This window comes from Anomalospiza imberbis, chromosome 1 (assembly GCF_031753505.1).
Source record: "Anomalospiza imberbis isolate Cuckoo-Finch-1a 21T00152 chromosome 1, ASM3175350v1, whole genome shotgun sequence".
In the NCBI taxonomy this organism is placed as follows: Eukaryota; Metazoa; Chordata; class Aves; order Passeriformes; family Viduidae; genus Anomalospiza; species Anomalospiza imberbis.
In genome coordinates this window covers 129,841,071-129,865,537 of record NC_089681.1, presented here as the reverse complement: position 1 = coordinate 129,865,537, position 24,467 = coordinate 129,841,071, and the positions used below count along the sequence as shown (strand labels likewise).

Below are 24,467 nucleotides of genomic sequence, written 5' to 3'. Positions count from 1 at the left end.
TGGCACTGGCACAAGTAGATCCTTTCAGCAGCAATTCGGAAGAGCATGCCAAAGGCTAAGTTTCCTATTCTCCCAAGAAACAGCTTGTAATGTTGGAAGGAAGTAATTACAAACTAGAACAGTAGGACTTGCATATCGATGTTGCTGCTTTATAGCAATGCAGATAAATATATTTTTATTTGGAGAAAGCTTTCAACAGCTCACACTTGTAGTGTAGTACAACTACACTATTCTATTCAGCATCTGCTAACATAAATCAGCCCTGTGGTCCTTAATAATAAAAAAAACATAGGAAACATGAAATTATGAGTTTGAGGTGTCAATAGTCTAGTTGGTATGTACCAATAAGAAGTGGAAACTTGAAGACAGATTGATACACTGACTATATTTTTCTCTTTTTTTTTGTTATTAGAAATAATTTTGACAATATAAAATTTCTCTAAAGTTATATAATTTTCAATGGTCTTCAGTAATTACATGACAGAATTTTTTTCTTGTTTTGATCAATGTGAAAGTACAGGAGTTTTATGATGCTGATGCTTCTTTAATCTTGTATTTCAGCTGACAGTTTGCTTTCAAAATGGACACAAAAATCATTATCAGTCAATTAGAGAAGCATATAATTTTCTTATTGAGAATATGAATCAGCCTCCAATGGTTGTGGTTGTACTTTGATCTCTTTGTGTTTGCTATTTTTGCCTTTTTTGTGAGTGGCTTGCTATTAGATCATGTAAAAAAAAAAAAAAAACAAACCTATGTAGACTTGAGAAAGGCCCATCAAGTTTGGGTACAGGTTGTGATGTGTTAGTCTAGGATGCAATTTAAACTTCAAAGAACATAATCTACTTCAGTGGAAACAAAGTGCTTTCTCAAGTATATGACCAGAGTAACCTTCTGGAATGTCTTTAAGGCACCTTTCAACATCAGAGTGTATGAAAACTGCACTCAGTAGTTACCCCATTATAACAAGAGTCATTAGGTTGCTTTCTTTTTTTTAAGATTTATGTACAGCCACTTTATAAAGGCCTGTAATAGAGTACCTTGTTAACAGGCCATGGTTTTCCATGTATTCAAGTGGAGACTATTTGGTTTTCTATGGGACACCTGCCTTTCTATCTTGTGACTGTGTTGAGTTGCCTGTAGACAGAGTTTTCTTTGATCATTCTGAGATGAATATTTGTGAATTTGACTAGAACACAAGTCTTGTGTGGACTTTCTGGATGGAGTATGTGCTAAGAATAAGGACTGTAGTCTATCCTTGGATGTCAGGATTAACTCAAGTTTTACATGGATCAAAGCTATTGTGCCTTTTCCAGCTCAGGTTAATCTTTAAAACAAGTGGGTGTTACAATTTCAGTCTTAACTTAGGTTTTCATTTCAGTGGGTAGATGTATTCTGTGGAGAAGCTTTTGTAAAAGCTGGTGTATCCCTTAAGGAACACTTTTATTGTAGGATGCAGGTATAACTATCCCTTGTAAAGTGAAGATGTTATAACAGACAGGTGTGCACAGACCAGCTCCTACGTGTTCTTTTAGGTTTACTTGGTAGCAGAACAGGTTAGTACTAATTTCAGGATCCCTCATACAAGTGCCTTAAAACCACACATAAACTGTGCACGTGTGTGTCTGCATATATAGTCTCACTCTCTCTGAGTTTACATTTGCTTTGCTATGTTAGATAAACTCTTGCATAGGTATCATTGGTACTTAAAGTGTAGACTTCCATAAACCCTGATGTGGATGCTAAGAGACTGTAAATCCAACTGGTAAGATATATTTGTATGACAGCTTTTTAGAATGCAAGCATAATTTACAAAATTAGCTATAGCATGTGAAGAGTGAATCCAAGTATACCTGGATGGTAATGCTGTATTTCTGTCTAAGTGACTTTGAAAGATTTCCCTTAAATATATTGCACATGTATTTACATAACTCTCTTGCCTGCATCCTTAGGAAGCATTGTTGGATTTAGAAAAACTATCCAGATTTGATGTCACAAAGTAAATTATAATGATCTGCGGCTTGTTTGTCTTGTAAAATAAACCAGTAGTCTGAGTAAATGAGTGTGAAAATGAGTTGATAGCATCGAAGAGTATGTTTGGAAATAAATATACAGGAAACTTACAAGTGTTTATTCAGTGTATCAATCCTGACTTTCATTCTAGGTTTCCAAATGCAGGAAAGTCATCCTTATTAAGCAAGATTTCTCATGCCAAACCTGAGATTGCAAATTATGCATGTAAGTTCATACTCTACAGCAGTAGTATTTCCCGAGAGCAAGAAGTCTTTTTGCTGACTTGCTTATGGTAAAGATTTATAAAAAAGAATAAGGTAGCAAGGTTGCCTGGCTTTTTAATTATAAGAAATACTTCAAGGCGATACTTGCTGCCTCAGTGTCCAGTTCCTTTACCCATCTCAGTTTTTCATGTATACACCCCCATAATGCTTCAACCTGTTAATGCAGGGTCTATTTAACATTTATTTTTGTCTCAGCCCCTTTTATTGCAAGTGAGGCTCTCTGTGGTGTGTAACATCCTCAGGCTACAGAATATGTACTGTCAAGTTCCTTTGCCTGAATATGTTGTATGCTTTAGAACTTGCTACCACTTGTAACAGAGAAGATTTTGGGGTTTTAATCTGTCCACTGAAAAATGGACAGAAATTGTTTGTATTTTTTCTGTCAGTAAGTTCAAATTAGTTGTCTGATCCTCTTTAATTAAAAAGTAAGAGTGCTAGTACTAATAATTCCTACTGACCTTTTTGCACCATTCCCAATTCTCTACAGCCTTTTCTCAGTTTGAAGAGTCCTATCTCACTTTAACTTTCATTGTTTTATCCCTGTTTGGAAGCTAATCCATAGTCTAGGTAATAGACTATGATAGTCTATGGTAATGAGACTTCTTTACCTTCACCGTTCCCATTTTGGGATGACTGGAACAGAACTGCAGAAAGAGATAAGACTTGGTGAAGCACTGGATTTTTTGTGGTCTAATTTTCATCTATTTTATTTTGCTTTTTCTTTATTCCTTTTCCTTTTTATTTGTATATTTCCTTTTTTTTTTTTTTTTTTTTTTGCTACTTCACATTTGTTTAATTTAAATACACTGGGAAAGTTCTACAATATTTAAGTGTTTTGTAACTTTTAACATTTTTTAAATGTTAAAACCAGTTTTGTTTTCTTCCTGTCCCCTTGCCACAGTCACAACAATACAGCCTGAACTAGGAAAGATTGTGTATGCGGATTATAAGCAGGTTGGTATGAAACTTCACTCTGATTGTTTGTTAAAGTTATATGGAGTGACTACTTATGTTGCTTAACAGAATTTCAGAAAGAGAATGAAAACTTGTAGGTATTTTCATATATGTATCCATAATGTGCACATGTCAAATGCAATTACACTGGCTTAACAGGAGTTGTGAGAAAAGTACTGTTTTATGAAGTAATAATAAGAGAGTTTCATAGCCAAGTACAGTATTATGATGTAGAACTTATTTCAAGTCACTTTAATAAATAGCTTGTCATTTTGCCTTCCTTCTGTGGTTCTAATCCTCTAATCTACAATCTTAGAGGTATGAAATTGTTTATGGAATTGAGAGTGCTGTGTCCTAGTATACTCTTAAAAGTTTAGGACTTGGAAAAAAAAATCACTGTTTCAGAGACTTGCCTGTTATTTTTATTTAGAAGAAGCAAATTTCTTGCAAGTTGCCTGTACAGAGAGCTCTGGACTGAGTGAGTAGTTTTCAGAAAGCAAATAGTGGCAGATTTGTCCAATAGCTGAAGATCTACTTGAGTGAATGGCAGGGAGTTTTGTGGTTATAACTGTGCTATCGTAACTTCTTGTTAGGACTTTCAATGTTGGCTGTTATTTCTCTTAGGTTTTTTTTGTCTTTGTGGGGTTTTTGTTGGTTTGGTTTGTTTTCTGGGGTGTAGGTTTTTTTGGTTTTTTTTTTTTTTTTTTTTTTTTTGTTTTTTGTTTTTTGTTTGGTGGGTTGGGTTTTTTAATTAAAAACTGAAATAGTATGACTTGATAGTGATTACCTGAACAGCCAGGATAGTGCACTACCTGAGAGGTCAGGCAGCTGGGTCCAGTTCCTTTTGTGGTACACTGTGGTTGTGAAAGACTGGTGGCCTTACGGCCCTACCCCTTTAATTTTTGTGAAGTCTGTTCCACCCAGCTTCTTCAGATACAAGTTGTCAGATAATTGTGTGGTGCCTGGAATTCTTTCTACAGTACCCACTGATAGGGAAACCAGTGCTAAATGAGACTAGAGATGCTAATAGATTTTGGACCCCAGCTTCACTTAAAAGTTGCAGCAAACATTTTCATTCCTCAAGCTTGAATCTTCTTTGATGTGCTTTTACTTTGTTTTTGAAGTGTATGATACATGCAGCACTGTACTCATCACTTTCAAGATAAAAGGCGAGTGCATTAAAGGGTTTCAGATAAGCTAACCAGAAAAACATAACCCTCAGATATGAAAAGACAAACTACTGTTTTTGCTTTCAGAACCGACAATACTAGGGAGATTCAGTAGCTGATGCTTGAAAGCTTCATTTAACAAACTTCAAGTGAAGAGTGTATTGTAAGTCTAGTTTGTCTGGTTCCCTGTAGAGATGCTATATGTCTAAGGGATTTTTTTTTTTACATTCATTTTATCTGGTAGTTTAGGGTAGCTTATCCTAGAAAGCTGTGCTGCAAATAAATGGGATTTTTCATAGTCCTTTAAAAAAACTGCCATGAATGAGGATCTCTTGCTCATGCTGGTGTATTTTTCTTCAGCATGAGATCTACTTAGACTCCTGCCTTTCTTTTCTGAAGTCTTCCTTATCACAGCCAGTGATCCTTATTGTTGGCCATTTCTACAGTTCATGGTTTTTATACCACAGTGTTGGGGGCTATATAGGAACTATATGGACAAAATACCTGTTTTCTGAAGTCAAGGGAACTAGGGGTTGTTATCACAGGGAACTTCTGGGAATAAGAGGAAGTACTCTCCATATTGCAACTGCTGAAACTAAAACATAAGCAATGTAATTAAGAGCAATAATTGAGGTGTCTTTCCTGTATCCCTCAAAGGACAATGACTCATGGTTTCCTACAGAACATTGATATTTTTAAAGAGATACGTAACAATTTGCTCATTTTATCTTAGTACAATATAAAAATAAAATATGCACAAGTTTCCTAGTGCTGTCTGTCATTACTGCTTGGAAAAAAAAAAGACACAGGAGTAGAGGATCTGAGTAGAGCTGAGTTTCAGGTCTCAGTACCAGAGCAGAATTACTTACATTTTCTACCAGAGTATCTAAACTCCCTTCTGCAATAAGTAGCACACTGGAAATTTTATGGTATACTGGCTTCAGGCATTGTTCAATTTAATCCAGTTGCTGCCTAAATGGGCATTAGATAGATTTGAAGACCCTACCATTGTTCTTCTTTCCTTCACTCTGTCTTAGCTTTCTGTGACTTACTGAGTAGATATTTTGGGGTTTCAGTATCATTCTGCTCTTTTTATGGTCTTCCTCAGCTGTCCAACAGCCCTCTCAACCAGCTGAGAAAATGACAAAGTCCCTGACCATTGTGGCAGTCTTTGCTGGGCTCTCCCTGGAAGCTGATTGATTAATAAAAGTCTCATTTGAGCTGAAGATTGATTAATAAAAGTCTCATTTGAGCTGAAGAGCAGAAATCAAATTCTTGTATCTTCTCATGCTTAGGGGAGCAGTGTTAAGTGGGTTTGTATTTAGAGTAATGATACTCCGTAGCCACGAGGAACAGACTTTATTTGCTTTCTCAGTGACAGTTTGAATTCTACACAAATGTGATAGCCTAGGCTGCTCACCTTTCAGAGTCTGTTTTATTCTCAGGTAATAGCTAAATTTTGTAAGATCTTCGCTGAGGTATTATTACCCTCTATTTTGTACTTTGCAGACAGCTATAAAAAACAGACAGGGGGAACATGAGGAGCACCAAATCTGTGCAATAGCAGCATTTTGTTTAATCTGCTTCTAATGATAGATTGTATTGAAACAGCCAATGCATATTATTTTGTCTGCGTTCTTTTGTTTATGTAGAAGGATAATCACTGTTGAGTGTTTAAAGTCCCTGGGTTTGCTTACAGGAAGTATTTTGTTTAAAACTTTTGTTTTCTTAGATTTCAGTAGCTGATCTCCCAGGGCTGATTGAAGGTGCACATGCAAACAAAGGAATGGGCCACAAATTTCTCAAACATGTAGAGAGAACCAAGCAGCTTCTCTTAGTTGTAAGTTAAATAAAATTTACAGTTTATTGAAATCAAAGTGCAATAAATAAAATATATTTCAATTGCAACATAGTTGGAATTTAGAAAATAATTTATCATTTGCATGATTATGATAAGTATAGCTGTAATTGTGTTTACAGAATGGACCACTCAAATGACTAATGATAAATTAAGTTCTTAAGTAGAATTTATCATTGAAAATTTCCAATTAATTTAGAACAGTGAAGTGTTCCAAGCATAACAAAAGCATGATTTTTTTTTCTGAAAGATTCCCATAAGAAGTTTAAAAAGCAGACCTTTGAGAAACACTGGATCAGAATTAAGCAGTTTGTGCCTCCAGTTTAAGATGATTCTTTGCTGTATAGTTTCCCTCTGTTATTTGCCCAGGAGTGAACACATTGCCATGGACATTCCAGGGCAAAGTAGTTGATGGAGAGTACCTTGATACTGTAACATAATTTTACACCACAAAACTTGTTTTTGTGTAACTTTTTCAGGTTGATATTTCTGGGTTTCAGCTGTCTATGAAGACTCAGTTCAGAACAGCCTTTGAAACGATATTGCTTCTAACAAAGGTAAGTTCTCATCTTCCTATGTGACAATTGTAGTTATGTGTTGAGTCAAGAAAATGGCTCAATTTTGATCAAGAAACATTCAAATGTTAGTGTGTCTTCTGGATTTATAATATAAGGCCAATGAACAAAGAGATTCTCCAAAATGATAAAGTCTTAATTTTTACTTGTCCAGGTTAAACTGCTCTAGTGTATGTTGAGTACCACATAATTATTAATAGAATTGATTAATCTGTGCAGCATGTAGGATATTTCTTACAGTCAAGTAAAGGTAGAAAGACACATCATTTTCAGTTCTCCAGTCCAGTAGCATTTTAAGAAGTAGAAATATGTGGTTACAGTTAAATCCCTGCCTTGATGCCCTTACTGCATAGACCAGCATAGGTAAGACATCAGGCCCCAGCTTTGCAGACATTCACTGTTTCCATCTCTTAACTATGCTTATGATTAAAATAATACATATTATGTAATTTTAAATTTATCTCTGTCTGTATGACTTAAGTTGAAGAATCTTCTAAATTTCATGTATTGCTGTTTAGTTTATTCAGGTTGTGATTTTTTAATATTAAAATGTTTAAGAATTACAACACTATCCAAATTATTTTCTTAAGTTTTATAGGTCTGAAGTTTTTCTGAAATTGATTTTGTGTTCATGGATGTCAGAATAAACAAAAACCAAAACTCTCATTCTTTTTGTAAGAGGCATTTCAGAATGAGCTAGCCTTTTTACCTGAAATCTGTCTGTGAGCAAAAAAAAATGGCTGAATCACTTAGTATTATTTTCCTCTGTGCTTTAATATATCAGCCTTTAGCACCTGAGTCAACCTTACAGCTGCTTGGGCAAGAAGGGCTATTTGGGCAATTTAACAAATGCAAGAGGAGATGTAAAATTGAAGTAGCACTTGTTAAATGACAAATACTTACTAAGGGAAATTTACATTTCTTTTAAGGAACTGGAGCTGTACAAAGAGGAACTTGTAACAAAGCCTGCACTTCTTGCCATTAATAAAATGGATTTGCCTTGTGCAAAGGATAACTTGGATGAACTTATGACACAACTAGAGAATCCTCAGGGTAAATAAAATTCCAGCAACAACTTTCATCAAAAGTAGTAGTAAGATCTCATATGGGTAACTCTGCATTGGCAGAGAGTTGTTTGAAACTGAAATCAGCTATTAAATTTTTTATTTGAACATATGTTTAAAATCACTTCCTGCATTTAGAGCTCTGATTATATGCATTTGTAATGGCTTCACTGTTGGGAAAGGATTGTAATAAAATAGAGATATCCCAGATGATCTCTCCCAACCATGATATGGGAGAATGAGTTTCCAGTCTAGGTGTCTGGAATAAGAGTAACCTCCATAGAAGGGCTCCTTACAGGCACTGACCACTTGTCATGTGACTTTGGCCTAAACACATGAAAATTCTGGACAGGTCTGTGTAGGTTTACTTCAATCTTGCAATTACATTGAGGTGAATTGCTTTCTCTTTCCTGGAGTGTGTAGAAACCAGAAAGGCTTAAGACCATATTCTTTCATAATCTACAACTTGGGATTTCTTTGTACTCATTGGAAGTGTATAGAATCTTCTCATGGCAGTATTAAGAATGGTATAACTGCTATATTACTGCTTGTCTTCTGAGATTTTAGAAGACTAATTAATCAGATAATATGTATATTAATTGCAGCTATGTTTATAACTGTAATTTATTAAAGTTTATTTTCTGCATTTAATGGGATTTTAGGGGCTTTGTAGTGATACAGTATTTGGGGATTGTGCTAACTCTTTCAATACAATTTTTCAGACTTCTTTCACTTACTAGAGGAAGAAATTATTCCAGAAAATACTCTTGAATTCAGAGAGGTGATTCCTATATCTACGTTTACCGGAGAAGGAATTGAAGAACTCAAGACATGTCTAAGAAAATCCATAGATGAGCAAGCAGAGCAGATGAATGAAGAATATCGGAAAAAGAAACTCCTGCTTTTACAAACTTCCAGAGAAGAACAAATGAACAGAAGCTGGCATTCCTGAATAGATCCAGCACATTTTAATATTTTAGCTATGCACCTGAGGCCTTTGTTGTGCAGACCTTCCATTTAATTGTTCTCTCTTCCATCTTTGTCTGCTTCCCTCCATTTGTTTTGGCACTTGGGTTGGGCCCAGTGGGGAAAGAGATAAGGGTTTTTTCTAATTTATGTTGCCTACAAAGCTCAACAATTTAAAGACCACAGTATGTATAACTCAAAGCACTGCCTAACAACTGGTGATCCCTGGAATATTTTTTGGCAAGTGAGAGGAATGTAAGGAGTATAACTTACACAAAGGAGCAAGTTCAACAACTCTACATGTCCTGTGGGCATCAGAAGAACCAAGGAGAGTTTCTGATGGAGGAATTTTCCACGGTCTGGGGCTTCTAAGGTCAACCAGTTCTGCTGTTGTGACAGGCATTGGATTGTAGGGGTTTTGTTGGCTTTAAGGATTTAAAGGAAAACACGTATCAGTGGCTGCTAGGAAGTGGCTTGTAGGAGCACAAAAAGCAAGACTGATCTGTAATGCTGCAGGGGTTTTTTGACATCTGCTGGTGCCTACTGTAGTCATCTTAGTTGTATAAATCCTGATTCCAAATTCCTGTGCTCAGTTTGTGATTCCCTCCTTTTATGGAGTTGTTTGGTTTATGTTTCTGTGAAGAAAACTGCTTCTTCTCAACAGAGCTATACATTTTTGGAAATATTTAGTGTTCTAGATTTTGTATTACAAGAAGGCACACTCACGTTTTAATTAAAAATTAGAAGTCCTTTATTGTCAGGGTGGTTTCTACTTTAAAGCTATTAAATTGCTTGTAAAGCAAAATAATATTGAATACATCAAAGCCTTCTAGTTTGGTCTAGTTTTGTTTTGTAATATATGTATCATACCCTGCTTTAAATTCTGTTAAAGCAGTCATTGGGAAGAAAGGTATTGTTTCTCATAATGCATTTATATTGGTTCTTACCATGATTTTCCTCTAATTTTACTGTGTTTGGGGCTAATATGCATTCCCTAATGCAAAGAATAGGCTGTCAATTTTTAATACTCCGTTTTACAGAATTGCAGAATCAATTAGGTTGGGAAAGACCTGTGAGATTGAGTCCATCCAATGGTCAAACACCACTTTGTCAACTAGACCATGGCATTCAGTGCCATGTCCGCTGTTTCCCTAAACACCTCTACCCTCCGTCTTCCTGGGCAGCCCGTTACCCTCTCTGTGAAGACATTCCTCGTGATGTCCGATCTGACTCTGCCCTGGTACCGACTGAGGCCATCTCATCCTGTCGCTGGTTGCCTGGGAGAGAAGAGACCGACCCCCGCCTGGCTACAACCTCCTTTCAGGGGGTTGTAGAGTGACAGCATCACCCCTGAGCCTCCATTTCTGCAGGCTATTTCATAGCTGATAATAGCATTTTGTGTTTTCCAGACTTTGTGAGCACCGGTCTTAACCTCACTCGTTAAGGGTGGGAGTGCGTTTGGACTAAGGCGGCATGGCTCTTGCTGGAGCTGTCCGCCGTGGGCCGTAGCTGCCTGCCGCAGTCGGGTTCCTCCGACCTGCGGTCAGCTGCCTTATCGGAGGGACGTGTTTTAGAGCATCGGCGTTCCCGGCCCGGGCTGGCGGAGTTCTGCGCTCCTGCGGGAAGCGGAGGGCCCCGAGCGGGCGGCCGGGAGCGGTGGTGGGCCGGGCCGGGCCGGGCCGGGCCCGCACTGCGCCGGCGCCGCCGCCCCGCCCCACAAGGCCCCGCGCGGCCGCGGCCTACCCTCAGCGCGGCGGCTCCGCGGCCGGAGCGGCGGCCATGGCGCCTCCTGTGCGCGGCGGCAAGGTGAGCGGGCACGGCCCCGGCGCGGCGATCCCGGGCCCTGCGGCGATCCCGGCTCCCCGCGAGTCCGGGATAGCAGTGCGGCAGGCTCGGAGCGCTGTCGCGGGCGGGGATCGGCGGTGCTCCCCGGGGGGATGGTGCTGTGTGTTCTGTCCGTCGTCAGCTGCTCTTTCCGATTCAGTCGGTAAAATAATTACCCCTGCTCCAAGTTTTTCTCGGAAGTTCTAATCTGTTAGCTAGGATCGTTAATTCTAACCCGGTACATCTGTATTTAATTTAAAAAGGGGTTTTGGAGAACGTGGAACTGCATGATTGATTCCCAGAATTTTAAAAAAAGAGTGGTGGCATTGGTTCTGAACCAATCCCTTGAAACGGGTGAGCTTTAGGCCTCCAGTTTCTGGCGGCCAGTAAGCCAAAACTCATTAAAAATTTCAAACTGCTCATGCTGTTGTGGAGAGTTAGGCAACCGTTTGTGTTGATAAGTTACTCTGTGACTTCTGTCCTACAGGACTTTACAAAACAGTGATGCTTCCCAGACCGTGGTCTTCTCAAGGCCATGCAAGGGAACAGAGCTGGTTTTACTCATTTCTGGGTTATGTCTATAGCAAATGTGCTTTTTGTAGTCTTTTTTTTTTCATTTTTTTTATCTTGTGGGCCTTTAATGATTTACCAGTTTTTAACCAGCTTCAGCCAGCATCTCTTGTTACAGCAACACAGATTTTTAGAATAGGGGGTAAAATCTGTCCCTATTAAGGGGTGCTGTTAGGACTGGTAACTTCTGTGGATCAGATATAAGAGCCTTGCACAGTACAGCTTTAAAATCCTTGGGATGGAAGAAGCTGAAGACAAGAATCTAAGGCAGGGCAGGGTTTTGTCTGGCAAAAGTGTGTTTTCTTCGCTTGGACAACTAGTTGACAAGTGGCTGAGGTCCCTAGTTGTTCAGCATCACCAGGGATAGACAATAAAATCAGATGGACTAAAGAGAGGAAGAGAAAACCAAAAGAAGCTCCATGTCTGCAGAAATGAGTTGGGTATTGGGGAATTTTCCATAGCTGCTCTGTATCTGTTTATTACAACACAGGTTTCATCATTTAATGGGAGGGACTCCTGGCTGGGCACAGCTCCCTCTGACAGCTTTGTTTGCCTGCCGTAATTGTCTACTTAATTATGTTGTTATGGTTGTTCATGGGTGTGAACCTGCAGAGGGAGGTCTGTGTGTTTATCTTGGCTTCAGCTGCAAAGTGCACAGACAGCTTGAAAATTCATCAATGATGTTAGTGAACAAAAGCTGCTGCTCCAAACTGTGCATCTGCAGTTGTGTCTTATGTGCAGTAGTATTTGTATCCATGAGTTTCCAAATCTGAAGCCCTCTTTCTCATTCAGTGAAAAAATTTGGGTTCATGACTGCGTTGTAAAGTCTCTTTCTTGCCTAGACAGTTTGATAGAAAAATTTCTTTGATGTTTTTGTAGGTGATGGAGCCTATTCATATATGAATTTTATAATATTTCAGGGTTTGATATGGGTAGAATAAACTCTGTCTTTGCACATGTTAGCCCAACAAACTTGCCTTTAGGTTGTAAACTTTAACAGTTGCACACTGACATACACGGAGGTCTGATGGTGTCCAGTAGTAAAGTGATTTACTTATTATGACCTGCAGATTTGATCTTGGGTCTTAGATGTGGGTGTAGAAAATCTACAAGAGGATCTTTTCCTCTGGAAAAGCTGGATAGCCATAGAAAAGTCATTACCAGTGTTTCCTGGTTTTCTCCAGTTTCCTTTAAACCTTCCTGTAGAAGGCAGGGAGGAAAAGAGACCCACATGATACATAAACAATTTAGAGCTTGTCCTTTGTTTTCTGACATTAAATAATCATTGCACCCTTTCCTCACTGCTGTTTAAGTGCAGCCTTCAACCTAACATCTGCAATAATCATTCTGTATGACTTACAGATTTTTTTGCTAAAAACATAAAATTCAGGATCTAAACTCTGTGTCTTGGAACACCCATGAGAGAAGCAGTTTTTTGCACCTTTTTCTTTTGAGATGAATAGGTAGAAAACAAGCTCTGGAGAAAAAAATTGAAGAAAGAAAAAGAAAAGTAGTTTCAGTTGTGTCTTTTAAATAAGAGCAAATTGTAGAAGGTGATGGAGTTGGCCTAATAGCTGATACTCCTAATTCCTGAATTGCAGTGTAACTGCTGTTGCTAAAATTGCATTAAACAAATGTGATGTTGACTCTTTCTTTGTTCTGTTTCTTAGATCCAGTAACACCTCTTTTCCTACTTATAGAAGTTGCTAAGGTTTCTCTTGATTTGAGGACATTGCTGGTAAGTGCACTGAAGCCATCTAATTAAGACACCACCTGTTTTGTTAGTGTCTTCATCAGGGATCTGAAGCTGTAATTACAATCAAAGCCAGCAGTATTTGCAAGATGGGACAGGTCTCCCCTGATGGAGGGGGTGGTGGGTAACTTGCCTATTTGCAGTAATCTACTACTGCAAATGAATTTTCAGAAGCAGCAGGTTTCTAAAAGTGGTCAGTCATGTTTATTCCAGCTGGTTCATATATAGCTCTGTCTTGGAGTATGCCCTGTCTGCATGGAAGTTTTATCCAAGTAAAGGCAAGCTCTTTATGGAAGAGCAAAAGCATCAAGCTTGGGGAGAACAAAACATGATGCTGTATTAGATTTACCCCTGAATTTCATTTGTTATAGTTCTATTTTCTTGCAAATTGATTGTTTTGACCTTTGCGAAGCTAGGGTTAAGCATCATATTAAAATAATCATAATGCAAATACTTTTCTGGTCCCCCTACCATGGGGCTATCCTGTTAATGACCTGTCATCTGAAAAGTTTACTGCCATGGAAAGAGAAGCTTGCCCACACTCAACTATCCTTAGCAACAATATAATGCTGTCTGTTTGACAAATAAGGTAGTTTTTAGCATAAATGTGGTTGTCATTATTTCTTTCCAGAGTGCTTATTTAGAATCTAGACTGTGATCAGCACTTAAAGTGTCCACATTCCAGTGCAGTTCTTCAGGTTTAGATGGCATAAAATAATTGCCTAACGGTTTCTTAGGAAACAAATTGAACTTCATTTATTTGTCTATAAATCAACAGAATGCTGGCTAGTTGTATGGCTTGATAATGCTTTGAGTGTGTTTCCAGTATACATGGGAATTCCTTATCTGAAAACTGGAGCTCCCTGGTCATTGGATGTTTGCAGGTATAAAAGGAAAGTGAGGGATCAGATCCAATTGCCTTTTTTTGCAACCATATCTATAACCTTTCTGTGATACAGATACTCAGTTACTTGTATATGCATTAAGCAGAACTTCTGGTACTTAAGGAATTGGTTTATGACTTTGGATATTTGACAGATATGCACAGTGCAGTATAATAATTGGGAAGAAATTTCAGGAGAAGTTTATAACTGAATGGCGCTCAGTGAGAATTTGCCAAGTATCTGTTCATTTTTAGGTACTATAATTCTTAGTGTCCAGCTTCAAGTACACTCTGGGGTAAATGCAGTGCCTGTTATGTATTAGGCTTCTTTGAAATATCTTAGTCATGCAGAGAAGGGATAACTGATAACATGAATTAAGTCTTTTTTTTAAGTTTTTGTTTGTTTTTTAAAGGCCCATCATTGAGACTTTCTCAGCATCTCTGCAGGCAAGAGGCTATAGTAGGTATGCAGACAGTGGTTGTATTGAAAAGGAAGCAGTATTAACACTTGCTCTGGAGTGGAAAATGTGAAAGCTGAAAAGTCATCTGCTTTCTGTAATTGTTTGTGTGCTTGGACAGCTGATTCTGAAAGGCAGGAGTAGTGTGGCAGAGCTGCTAGTTGCTGTTGAAAAATTCATAGTAAGTTACTCAACAGAGCCTCCACCACTATCTCACAGCTCTTGTCAACAGTTTGGCCTATATAAAACGTGTATAACTGCCTACATATGCATTCCTTGCCAGTCTAATGATGCAGATTTTAAGCAACTCCCTTTTACTCATGCAGCAGCATGGTAGGACTGAGCATGCACTCTGATACTGTTTCTGGGCTGAAGACAGGCAGCTGCCAGTTGAGGACAGGTGAACTTAAATTACGGCTGTGTAGACTCACAGATTCAAATGTGCTTCTTTTTCATCTTGAACACAGCGACTTCAACAGTCTGTCAGCTGCTGTCAGCTGAGAAGTCATAAGTCTTTGAAATAACCTGACATTTCATTAAAGCGTGAATGTAGTGGTTTTTAAGACAATGTTACCACTGTCTTAAGTGTGTCAGACAAAGAAGGTGCCACAGAGTTAGTGCCTACTAGCTTTCATCTAAGTTTATTAAAACCAAAAATCAACTGTGTCCATTGTTTTCATTTATATTTTTCTTTTTAGTTGCAGGAAACAACCTCTGTGGGCAGATATGGGCTGCCGAGATGTTCATGCGGCGACTGTACTGGCCTTCCTCAGTGGAACAGCCTCAGTAGCTGGGCTCCTTGCAGCAGTTCTGCTTCCAAACTGGAGGCAGATGAGACTGTACACATACAACAAAAATGAGAGGAATGTGACCGTTTACACTGGACTCTGGATTAAGTGTGCGCGCTTCGATGGGAGCAGAGACTGTGTGATCTATGACCCACAGTGGTACACGGCTGTCGATCAGCTGGATTTGCGTGTTCTTCAGTTTGCCCTTCCTCTGAGTATGTTTACTGCTGTCTCAGCTCTGTTCCTTTGCATGATTGGCATGTGTAACACAGCCTTTGTATCGAGCGTGCCAAACGTCAAACTGGCCAAGTGCCTGGTAAACAGTGCAGGGTGCCATCTCGTGGCCGGCCTCTTGTTCCTGCTTGCCTGTGCCATTTGTCTCACTCCGTCCATCTGGGTAATTTTTTATAACAATTATCTGAACAGAAAATACGAGCCCATCTTCAGCTTTGATATCTCTGTATTTATTGCCATTGCCAGTGCTGGCGGTCTGTTTTTCACTTCCATCCTGCTGTTCCTGTGGTACTGTGCATGCAAAAGCCTCCCTTCTCCTTTCTGGCAGCCCCTGTATTCCCACGCCCCCAGCATGCACAGCTATGCCTCTCAGCCCTACTCCGCACGTTCTCGCCTCTCTGCCGTAGAAATTGACATTCCTGTTGTGACACATTCATCTTAAGGAGACAAAGCCTTGGAAGCCAAGTTCTTGTGCTCATTCAAGCCGTGAACATTGCAGGCTTGATTCTCTGTGCTGCCCCGCACTGAGCATAATCCTTTGTAAAGTCAAGTTTCCCAAGGCACAAAGCTGTGGAGGCCTGAGTTCAGCAAGTCTGTTGCTGTTCTGGTCTGTTTGTTACTTCCAGACCACCTTTCCTTTTTTTTTTTTCTTCTTTTTTTTGGACTCTGAGCTCACTACAAGTCACAGTTGCTGCTAACACTGGAACAGTACACTAACAATTGTATGCATCCATCCTTTTGCTTGCTGATGTCAAAGGAGGTTTGAACATCTTTGAAATTTAATAAGCTATTCCTAGATTCCGATTTCATTGTAAGACCCTTGCACCCGTGTATTGTTCTGATGCAGGCAATGGAACTGGGTGTAGGGGATTCACTGAGTTTCTTGTTCATCCAGACCCACATATTGTAATATGTGATGTCTGAAAAGGGTATTTGGCAGACTAATTCAGTTCTGTGCACTGTTCTTTGTTTTTCGCTGTACACACAAACAGATATCTGCTTTGGAACTTCTGTAACAGAATTAGTGCCAAATTACCCTTTATTTTCAAAGTAGCTGTCAGAAGGAATAAAACTGATTTAACTAAGAATGTTGTTCTGTGCTGTAATAGCATTTTGTGAATTACTGGAGGCTAGAAATGTATTGTGAATTTTATTTCTAGTCTGTTTTTTACTAAGTTAGCAAATTTACTGGATCTATTTTGTGATTAAAACTAAAAATGCTAGTATTTAAAAATTGTGATTAGAAGCTTGAATGTTTTATTTGAAGGCCTTCTTAAAAATTGATTTTCAAGTATGATATAAAGTGTTCCATTCTGGAGAGAAGTGTCACTGCGAAAAGGGTTAGGAAAATCATAAAGAATTCTGAAGACTATGAAAGATTATTTTGAAACACTGTATACAAGCTATAACAACATCTCTCTGAAAAGGGAATTATAACCCTGGGGAGAGATTTTTTAATCTAAATGGTTTTTAAAAGTGTATATACAAGGAACAATGAGCTTGTGTTTTTTTCAGAGTTGATCTTTATAGTTGATGGACTTTTCATGCTGTAGCTTATTTCATTACTGATTAAGACTTAACCTTTTCAGCCTGGTTCTTTAACACCTTTCAAATTCAGCTACTTTAAAATCCAGTTATTTCCTCTGCTGCCACCTTATAAATGCAGGAAGTTTCCTATTCCTGTTTTCCGTAAGATGAGATTTTGAATCACTTTTGAGCTTCAGCATGGAGCTCTACAAGGATGAGGAGGGATTGTAAATTCCTAACCTGGGATGTCTTTAAATCACTTTTTGCCTTCTAAAATACAGAGCAGCAGGTGAGCCCTAAGGATCCAAGCTCTTCAATATGGGCTTTGACATTACTTGAAAATTTCATGACAGTGAGTTGAAGAGTGCTATAATTAAAGCAAGCATTTGATTCTCTCAGGTTTTGGTAAATTGAGGTGTCATCCCAGTAAGGAAAGCTGTTTTGATTGGTGGCATTCTGGAGCTTAGTGGGTATTTGCATTTGATGAATCTCAGAATAAATTTGTATTTCTAAAAAAAAATAAATTTCTTTAATTCCAGTTCTGAAAATTCATCCAAGGTCCTGAAAACCATTTAGTTTCCTCCTCTAGGTGTTAGAAATAGAAACAGGTACTGTACTGGGCAAACCTTGGTCTGTTAAAATTTGTGAAAAAACACTATGTAAAGAAGGATTGTGTTTTAGCTGGCAGCTATCATAATTCCCAGCATAGTCAGTAAAGTGACAGGCCATTAACACAGTGCTTGATTAAACAGCAGTCTTAAGGAATTACCACAGTAGACAATAAAGAATATGTAAGGAGATATGCCTCTAAAGGCCTAAACATGATACTCTCTTAGGTTTACAGGGTATGAGAGTAGGAAGTATCTTTTCTAATCAGATCATGACTTGCATGGGATTACAACATGCGTAATGACATGCAAGCCAGGATTTTTTCTTCAAAACTCAACTTTGCTTTACTGTTAGTCTGGTTGTCCAACACTGTTGCTGGTTTAGCTGCCCATATCCTTTAATGCCTTGTAAGGTCAAAGCAAAGGGGCCACTGGTTTGTGATTTAATGTCATCTTGCTTCTGCATCACTTCAGTGTCTTTTCTTCTTTGTGCCTTGCTTCAGTTACGCGTTGGCCAGTAAATGTTACAGTCAGCATCTGATACACTCTTTGAGCCTGAATTTGCAAAGCATTTTGATAATTTTTAAGAGCTGATGAATATGTCTCTTGGTGACTTAAAAAGGAGCTGAATTTTCAGCATCTCCAGAACAAGAATGACAGCCTGGCAAACTGTTGCTTTCTACAAGAATATAAGTTTAGCCAGTGTTGTTTTCTGTGCACTTTAATAGCAGATGCCTCTGACAGCTCTTTTGTATTCTCACTTTGATTTTTATGCACAGAACTTTTAATTAGTATTTGCTGCTGCCTAAGCTGATAACTTGTTGCTTTGAAAATCGTGTCTTTCCAAAAGTTAAGAGATGAATGAGTTATGACAAGTGGGGCTCCAGAAGATAATGGATTCCAGTGTAGGTTTCAGTTACCAAAAAGACTGTTGCGTCATGTTCTATGACCGAAGCATAGCTGGTTTTCTTTCATCAATGCTGTTAATATGTTTCTGCTGGGTCATAAGTGAAATTACCTGGAAGTGCTGTGCTGTATTTCCTTTGTTACAGAAAGACATGGCCAACCTGTGACACTTGAGCTGAGTGCCACTCCAACATTTTTTCTTGCTAAGGTTGCCATCATGCCCAGCACCAGGCCTCCCTGGACTGGGAGAGAACACATGTGTCCTGCAGGTATGTCTGCCAGGGAACAGCCTCTGCGGAGCAGTTAGCACCCCTGGCTCTGACCAGCTGCACCTTCCTGGGCACTGCTGTGTGCAGGACAAGCACTTGGGGTCTTGAACAGAAAGATTTTAATTTGTAGCTTTTGCAGTAAAGGTTGGGTGCTCTGGGATTACAGGAACCTGTATTTTTTCAAGTAGTTCCTGTCCAACTTCTTTAAATTGTGTTAAGTGTTAGTTCTTTTTATGTGAAACAGAAGATATGTATTTTTAATAAAAGAGTCTCATACAGATGCAGTTTGTTTTGATTAATTTTGTTGAAATCAGTAGCTACTAGAATATGAAAGACTTTACATTTTGATATTGATCACCAGACTATTTCAGATGCCTTAGGTTTGAAATAGGTATACTGCATTTTAGATGTGTAATTTTATAGGACTCCTGCTTTGAGTGAAACAAAATATTTTTTAAAAGCATCACAAAACCCTAAGCCAGTCCTTTTGAAAAGGGGGGACAAGCCAAATTCCTGCCCTCCCATCTGCTGTGCAGGATGTGCTGTCAGCTGGAGAATATGCTGCCTCCTGACCTGTGAAGTTCATTTGGGTGTCCCAGGCACTTGAGGCACTCCGGAAGGATGGTAGTGGTTCTTGATGCTTCACTTCTGTTTTGTGCTGCTCCTGGCTACTACAGTTCAGCGGCGTTAGGGTGACTCAGTACTGAGCTGGGGAATCCTCTGAATCCTTCCCCCTCGGGGAAATCCCCAGGGTATTGCCTTGGAAAGACATACCATAGCGTTTTCCCCACCTAGGTGGACAGAAAGGACTTTCCCGTGGAGTCTTGCACAACACCATGATCCATCCCATTCCTTTCCCCATATGTCCCAAATTCCCATAGTTTCTCCTTTCCCTGTTTCCTCATTGGTTGTGGTATCCCTGGTGGCCAGCCACGTCTTCCCTGCCTTTTTCCCTGCCCCTTGTGCCCCACCTGTGCCCTCAGACCACTGGCCACTGACCCCATACTTAACCTTGTGCACACCACATGGCTTGGTCTTCTGTCCCTGGTTTCCCTTTGGCATGGTGGATGCAATAAACCTCGCTGGAACTGGCCATACAGAAGGCCCTTCTGCTGCTCTTTGCTGAGCTAGCCGTGGTGAGTGCGGTGTGTGGACTTGAGTGCTTTGCCTGAATGCTTCCCCAGGCGGCTTTTCCACAGGAGATGCTTACTGGGGAATGGCTATAGGTAGCAGCGACCACCATCGAAACCCGCGTGGCTACACTGAGCCTTTCCCCATTGTTCAGGGGCGAAATACAAAAACCCTTTGCTAAAAATGCTGATACCATAGTTCAAGTTCACAAAACCTGAATTACTTTGCAAAGTAGAGTGCGACTAGCTGGTAATTCCTCAGGATTTCTAGTCTTCTCAACTGGCATTCTAGGAGATTGGGGTTTTTTTAATCTGTTTTGAGAAATAGTTTGTATGAGAACTGTTCTTGTGGAGTAGGCACAGTAAAAAGCAGTTGTCAGTACTACGACTCATTTGAGGGGTTGTAAAAATTTTATAATCTCTGCTTCAGTGGGTTCATTTCCTCCTCTGCTGTCACTTTCAGACAGACCTCCTCTCTCTTTTAGCTGGTACAAACCTAGGGGCTGATTGGATGTTGGTGTAAATATGCAGAGAACTCAGTTTCTCCCAAAATGTGAGAGTGACTCATTTTTTTCATATTCCTATAAAACTACCCCACCTGTTTGTGCTCATTGGAAACAAATATTTTGGCAGTTTTTTTCCATTATTTCACAGGACTTGAGTTCACATGTGTGGTTCATTAGGTGTGTAATGTTACTTATCCCTTCATGTACCTACTGAGCAGTAGTGCACCTCAGAAGCAGCATAAGCTTTCCTATAAGATTTTTGTTCCACTGCTGCATCATTATTAATCAAGAGGGACATACAGAGACCTCATTGGAGGATAAGAAGTTTTTACTGTTTTCAAAACTGCTTTTTGTCTGTGTGCCAAAGAGTCAATTTGGTTACTTGGGTATTAGGCTGGGCAGTATGAGGCCCCTGTCTTCTGGGTGTGGCAGCTGCAAAGAGATGTAAAGGCTGAGAAAGGGCAGTAGAAATTTTGGTGAGTTGTAGGGTATGAGTTACTGACTGTTTGAAGAGAGAGACCAGACAGCTGGACTTCCAAGAGCAGGGTTGTTGTCCTAGTTTCTGTTCTAACAGAAAGAAAAATATGTAATGAAAGCTCTAAGTATTGGAATAACCTTCACTCGACATCCAAGTCTCCTAGAGGAATATAAGCAGACTCAGAAAACACAACAATGCAAGTACTGCCCAGGCAGGATGTGTCCTTGGGGGCCACAGACATTGACCCAAGTGCTCAGTACCACTTCCTGCTGCATAGCCACCACTGCCAAGGCTGACATTTCAAAGCCTGGTGCTCTCCGGTCTCTCTGTGGTCTTATCGTCCCATATTACAGCCCTTCCAGCAGTCAGAGGGTCTGTAACCATTGATACTGCTCTAGTTTTCTTGCAAAGCCACAATACATTTATAAGCATATGTGCAAGATCATTTACAAATTCATACTGGAGTTTAAATAAATACTAGCAGTTATGTCAAAAATAAGTTTTTTTCCTAAATCAGGTCCTGGATCTATCTTAGGTTACTGCAGACCCTTTGTGACCAACTATTCAAGAGGCTTCAGCATGTGATTTATTTGATGGGCTTAAGCAGATGTAAATATAGTCTGCTACCAGGAGATTAAATTATGTCTTATTGCTCCTTTTGCTATTTATCTTTTCTGCTTATTTAGTTTTCAGCCCCTCAGGTGGCTAATCTGGTCTGCCTCTTGGTCACAAGCTCTACTGCCAACACAAAGGAGGCAGTGGGAGTATGTGTGTGGAAGAAGGGCAAGAAAGGCAGTCTTAGGTTGATTCTTCATTAAGCCTTACTTTGAAACCTTTGTTTTCTTACTTAGTGAGCAATTTGCATAAGAAAGATTCTGTTAATTTGAAAAAGTTTCAAGGTGGTTTGTGTTTATCAATTGTAGAAGTGGTTGAAATATGCTGCATTTGGAGAAAAGGCACAGAACATTTATTGGCAAGGCAAAAAAAAATTAAGTTTCAAAACATTTCAAAGTTTGTTCCTTTGTTCCTTTCATTTCACCCTAATGCACTCAGAAAGACAGTATGGCAAGAAAAAAAGGTAATGAAGCACAAAAAGTAGTTGACTTCTATTGAATTTGAAGATCACACTGCTTTAGACTATGTATGTATGCAGAAACTGATGATGATATTAGTAAGAACAGAGCTAATTTTTTAGTAGATTAATAGTACCAGATAGTAAGGAATTTACATTCGTTTATAGGTTAGATGTGAATAGTTCAGTGTTATCTCTGGAGACTCAGCACCATGGATTACTGCCATTTCACTGTTTTGACTCTTTAATCAAGTCAGCAACAATAAAATGCTCAGGTTCTTTCTACTGTTTTGCTATGGTGTTCTGTAGACAGGTTGAATTTTCTGGCAAAACTGTCATCTTGGGAAGCAGCTGAAAGGAATTGCATTCTCACAAAATGGGCTTAGTGGAGGGCATGTTTTCTACAATACAGCTTCAGGTAAGTGAGATTGCACAAATTTATCTGCCTTCTCTTGCTGCCTATGCTGTTCGATTCAATTGTACATCTCCCAGGGAAGGCCTTGAGAACACAAAAAACCACATTCACCTTTCTGCTCTTTGGTAGGCTTGTGGTGGGGACACTTTCAGATCTAACTTGTTACCTGCAACTCTGACCAAATGCTGTTGACCTCCACAGCTGCAGAGGTGAGAACATTTCCCTTGCAAAAATTTGGGAGAATCAGCTGAACAGCTGGAAAAGAGCTGGCTCTGCAAGCTTGGTGGCATGCTGGGACACTGTCACAACACAACATGAGGTTTCTGGTGCTGTGGCTAAGCTGAGATGCTAGTGGGGCTTTCAGCGGTTCCTGTCTCAGCTGTTATGGAGCTCATCATTCATTAAGCTGCAGCAGTCCCAGTTAGTTTGCACGTACACTTTCAAATGCTGTGTGGCTGCACCTCAATTAGCCAAGGAGTTATGAGAACCCTGAGAACCGCTAGTCTTGGCAGCTGATGCCTGCATGCCTCGCTTGAGAAGTCCTCTGGGAGCTGTAATTCTCTCAGGCTCTCAGCACTAATCTGTTTAGAGCTGCTATAGAAGATCTCGAACACTTGGCAGAACAGAATTTGCTCAGAGTGAATTTCACTACTCATGGTAAGATTCAAACACATCACAAACACTTTCTGGTTTGAAATTCACTAAAAGAACTCAAAAAGGTCTTACTAGACATATAACATGAAAGCAACATGCCTCTGAGCTTCTTATGTGTGCATACAAAAGTACTAAAAATACAGTTTCTGTCCCTAGAAAATTATACTTTTCTTCTAAGAGCCTTTCTGTACATCATAACTGTCTTTGTTTCATGGACAGCTTCATTCCCTAAAGAATTTCAGAGTCCTTCTCCTGCTTCCCTAGCATGGGCAAGTCAGTTCTCTGGGTCCAGAAATCCACAGCAGCCCTCCAGGAACCATTTTTTACAAGACAAAATCTCAGGTGACATCTCATCATTTTTGTAGGGCCCCAAAGATGGCATAAGGGGCTGCAAAAGCTCCTGTATGTCTGTCAAGGACAACATAAGCCTAGATTTGCTTGAATATTATTGTAAGTTAAAACTAAAATCGGTCATGTTTCCTGGGTTGGTTCTGGAAAATATTTTTCTTACAGCTATTTTTATAATGTTTTACATTTCATCTTGATATTAGCCTTTACTGAAATACTTCAACACATGTTCTTGGGTTTATTTCTGGCTCTGGTGTCACATCTTTCTAACAGGATTAAACACAAGTTCCTAATGGTAGGGAGCTATCGGTTTGTTTTCTTGAGCTCTTAAAGTTTCCTCTGTGGCTTTTAATTATTATTACATTTCCTGAAAATATTGTCTGTGTCCAGCTACTGTGTCTGTTGTGTTTATTGTCACTTGTCCAAAGTGCACAACTCTGGCTGGACATAAGCAGGGAGAATGCCGGAGAAGGCAGGGTTTCCTTTTCCATTGGCACAGGCATGGCAGAAAATATCAGAAATTTGGACTTTGGACATAGAGTTTAAATTGGAAATCCCCACTCAGTAAACAAGTCTGTCACCCACTGCCTAGAAAGAAATCATCTGTAAATCAAAATAAGGATTTGATCACAGTTGTGTTGAAAATGTCTGAGATGTAAAGGCAGACGTTTGTAGACTCCCAGATTCCCAACATTACAGTTCAGTAGCGCAAGGAAGGAGATTTGGACAGGATGCTGTGTTCATAGGGAGCATTTGTAAAGCTGCAACTTTCTGAAACAGTAGCTATCTGCTTTGGTTGATACAGGTGAGTGTATATTGTAAAACTAAGCAGAGCAATCAACAGTATCTTCTCTGTACCTTAATTTCTTCAAAGGAGCAACATGTAAGTACTTGCTACAGTCAAAATTCCAGGTGAGGTAATTTTGGGATGTGTGCTGGAATGATACATTCCCATTTTTAAATAAGGCTGGGATTTTTATATTGCATATGACAGAAGGGATTCCTTTTCCGTGATGGTGTAGAACTGGTATTACATGAAATTAATACAGATACTATTTCTTAATTAGTCTGAATTAAAGTGATGGAGGGAGAAAGATAGCCCAAAGCCATAGCAGGATGTTTTGGTATTAGGATTCTTGAATTACTTAAGTTGATCCAAGA

The 24,467-nt window shown here is 39.4% G+C and overlaps 2 protein-coding genes across 3 annotated transcripts in view; both read left to right on the top strand.

Moving 5' to 3' along the window:
- LOC137486295 (GTP-binding protein 10-like) overlaps positions 1-9,725 on the top strand; it is a 54,691-nt gene extending 44,966 nt beyond the window's left edge. For both annotated transcript variants that reach the window (XM_068211480.1, XM_068211470.1), the window contains 6 exons: positions 2,165-2,238; positions 3,199-3,251; positions 6,153-6,260; positions 6,758-6,835; positions 7,783-7,906; positions 8,640-9,725. In XM_068211480.1, the coding sequence (XP_068067581.1) occupies positions 2,165-2,238; positions 3,199-3,251; positions 6,153-6,260; positions 6,758-6,835; positions 7,783-7,906; positions 8,640-8,869 (667 nt within the window). In that variant the 3' untranslated portion in view covers positions 8,870-9,725. The remainder of the gene's footprint in view (positions 1-2,164; positions 2,239-3,198; positions 3,252-6,152; positions 6,261-6,757; positions 6,836-7,782; positions 7,907-8,639) is intronic.
- An 874-nt stretch (positions 9,726-10,599) lies between these two features.
- On the top strand, positions 10,600-18,981 carry CLDN12 (claudin 12). The gene is made up of 3 exons (XM_068211490.1): positions 10,600-10,689; positions 12,948-13,015; positions 15,076-18,981. The coding sequence occupies exon 3, from the start codon at positions 15,098-15,100 to the stop codon at positions 15,833-15,835; it is 738 nt and encodes a 245-aa protein (XP_068067591.1). The 5' UTR covers positions 10,600-10,689; positions 12,948-13,015; positions 15,076-15,097; the 3' UTR covers positions 15,836-18,981.
- Positions 18,982-24,467: the final 5,486 nt, after the last annotated feature.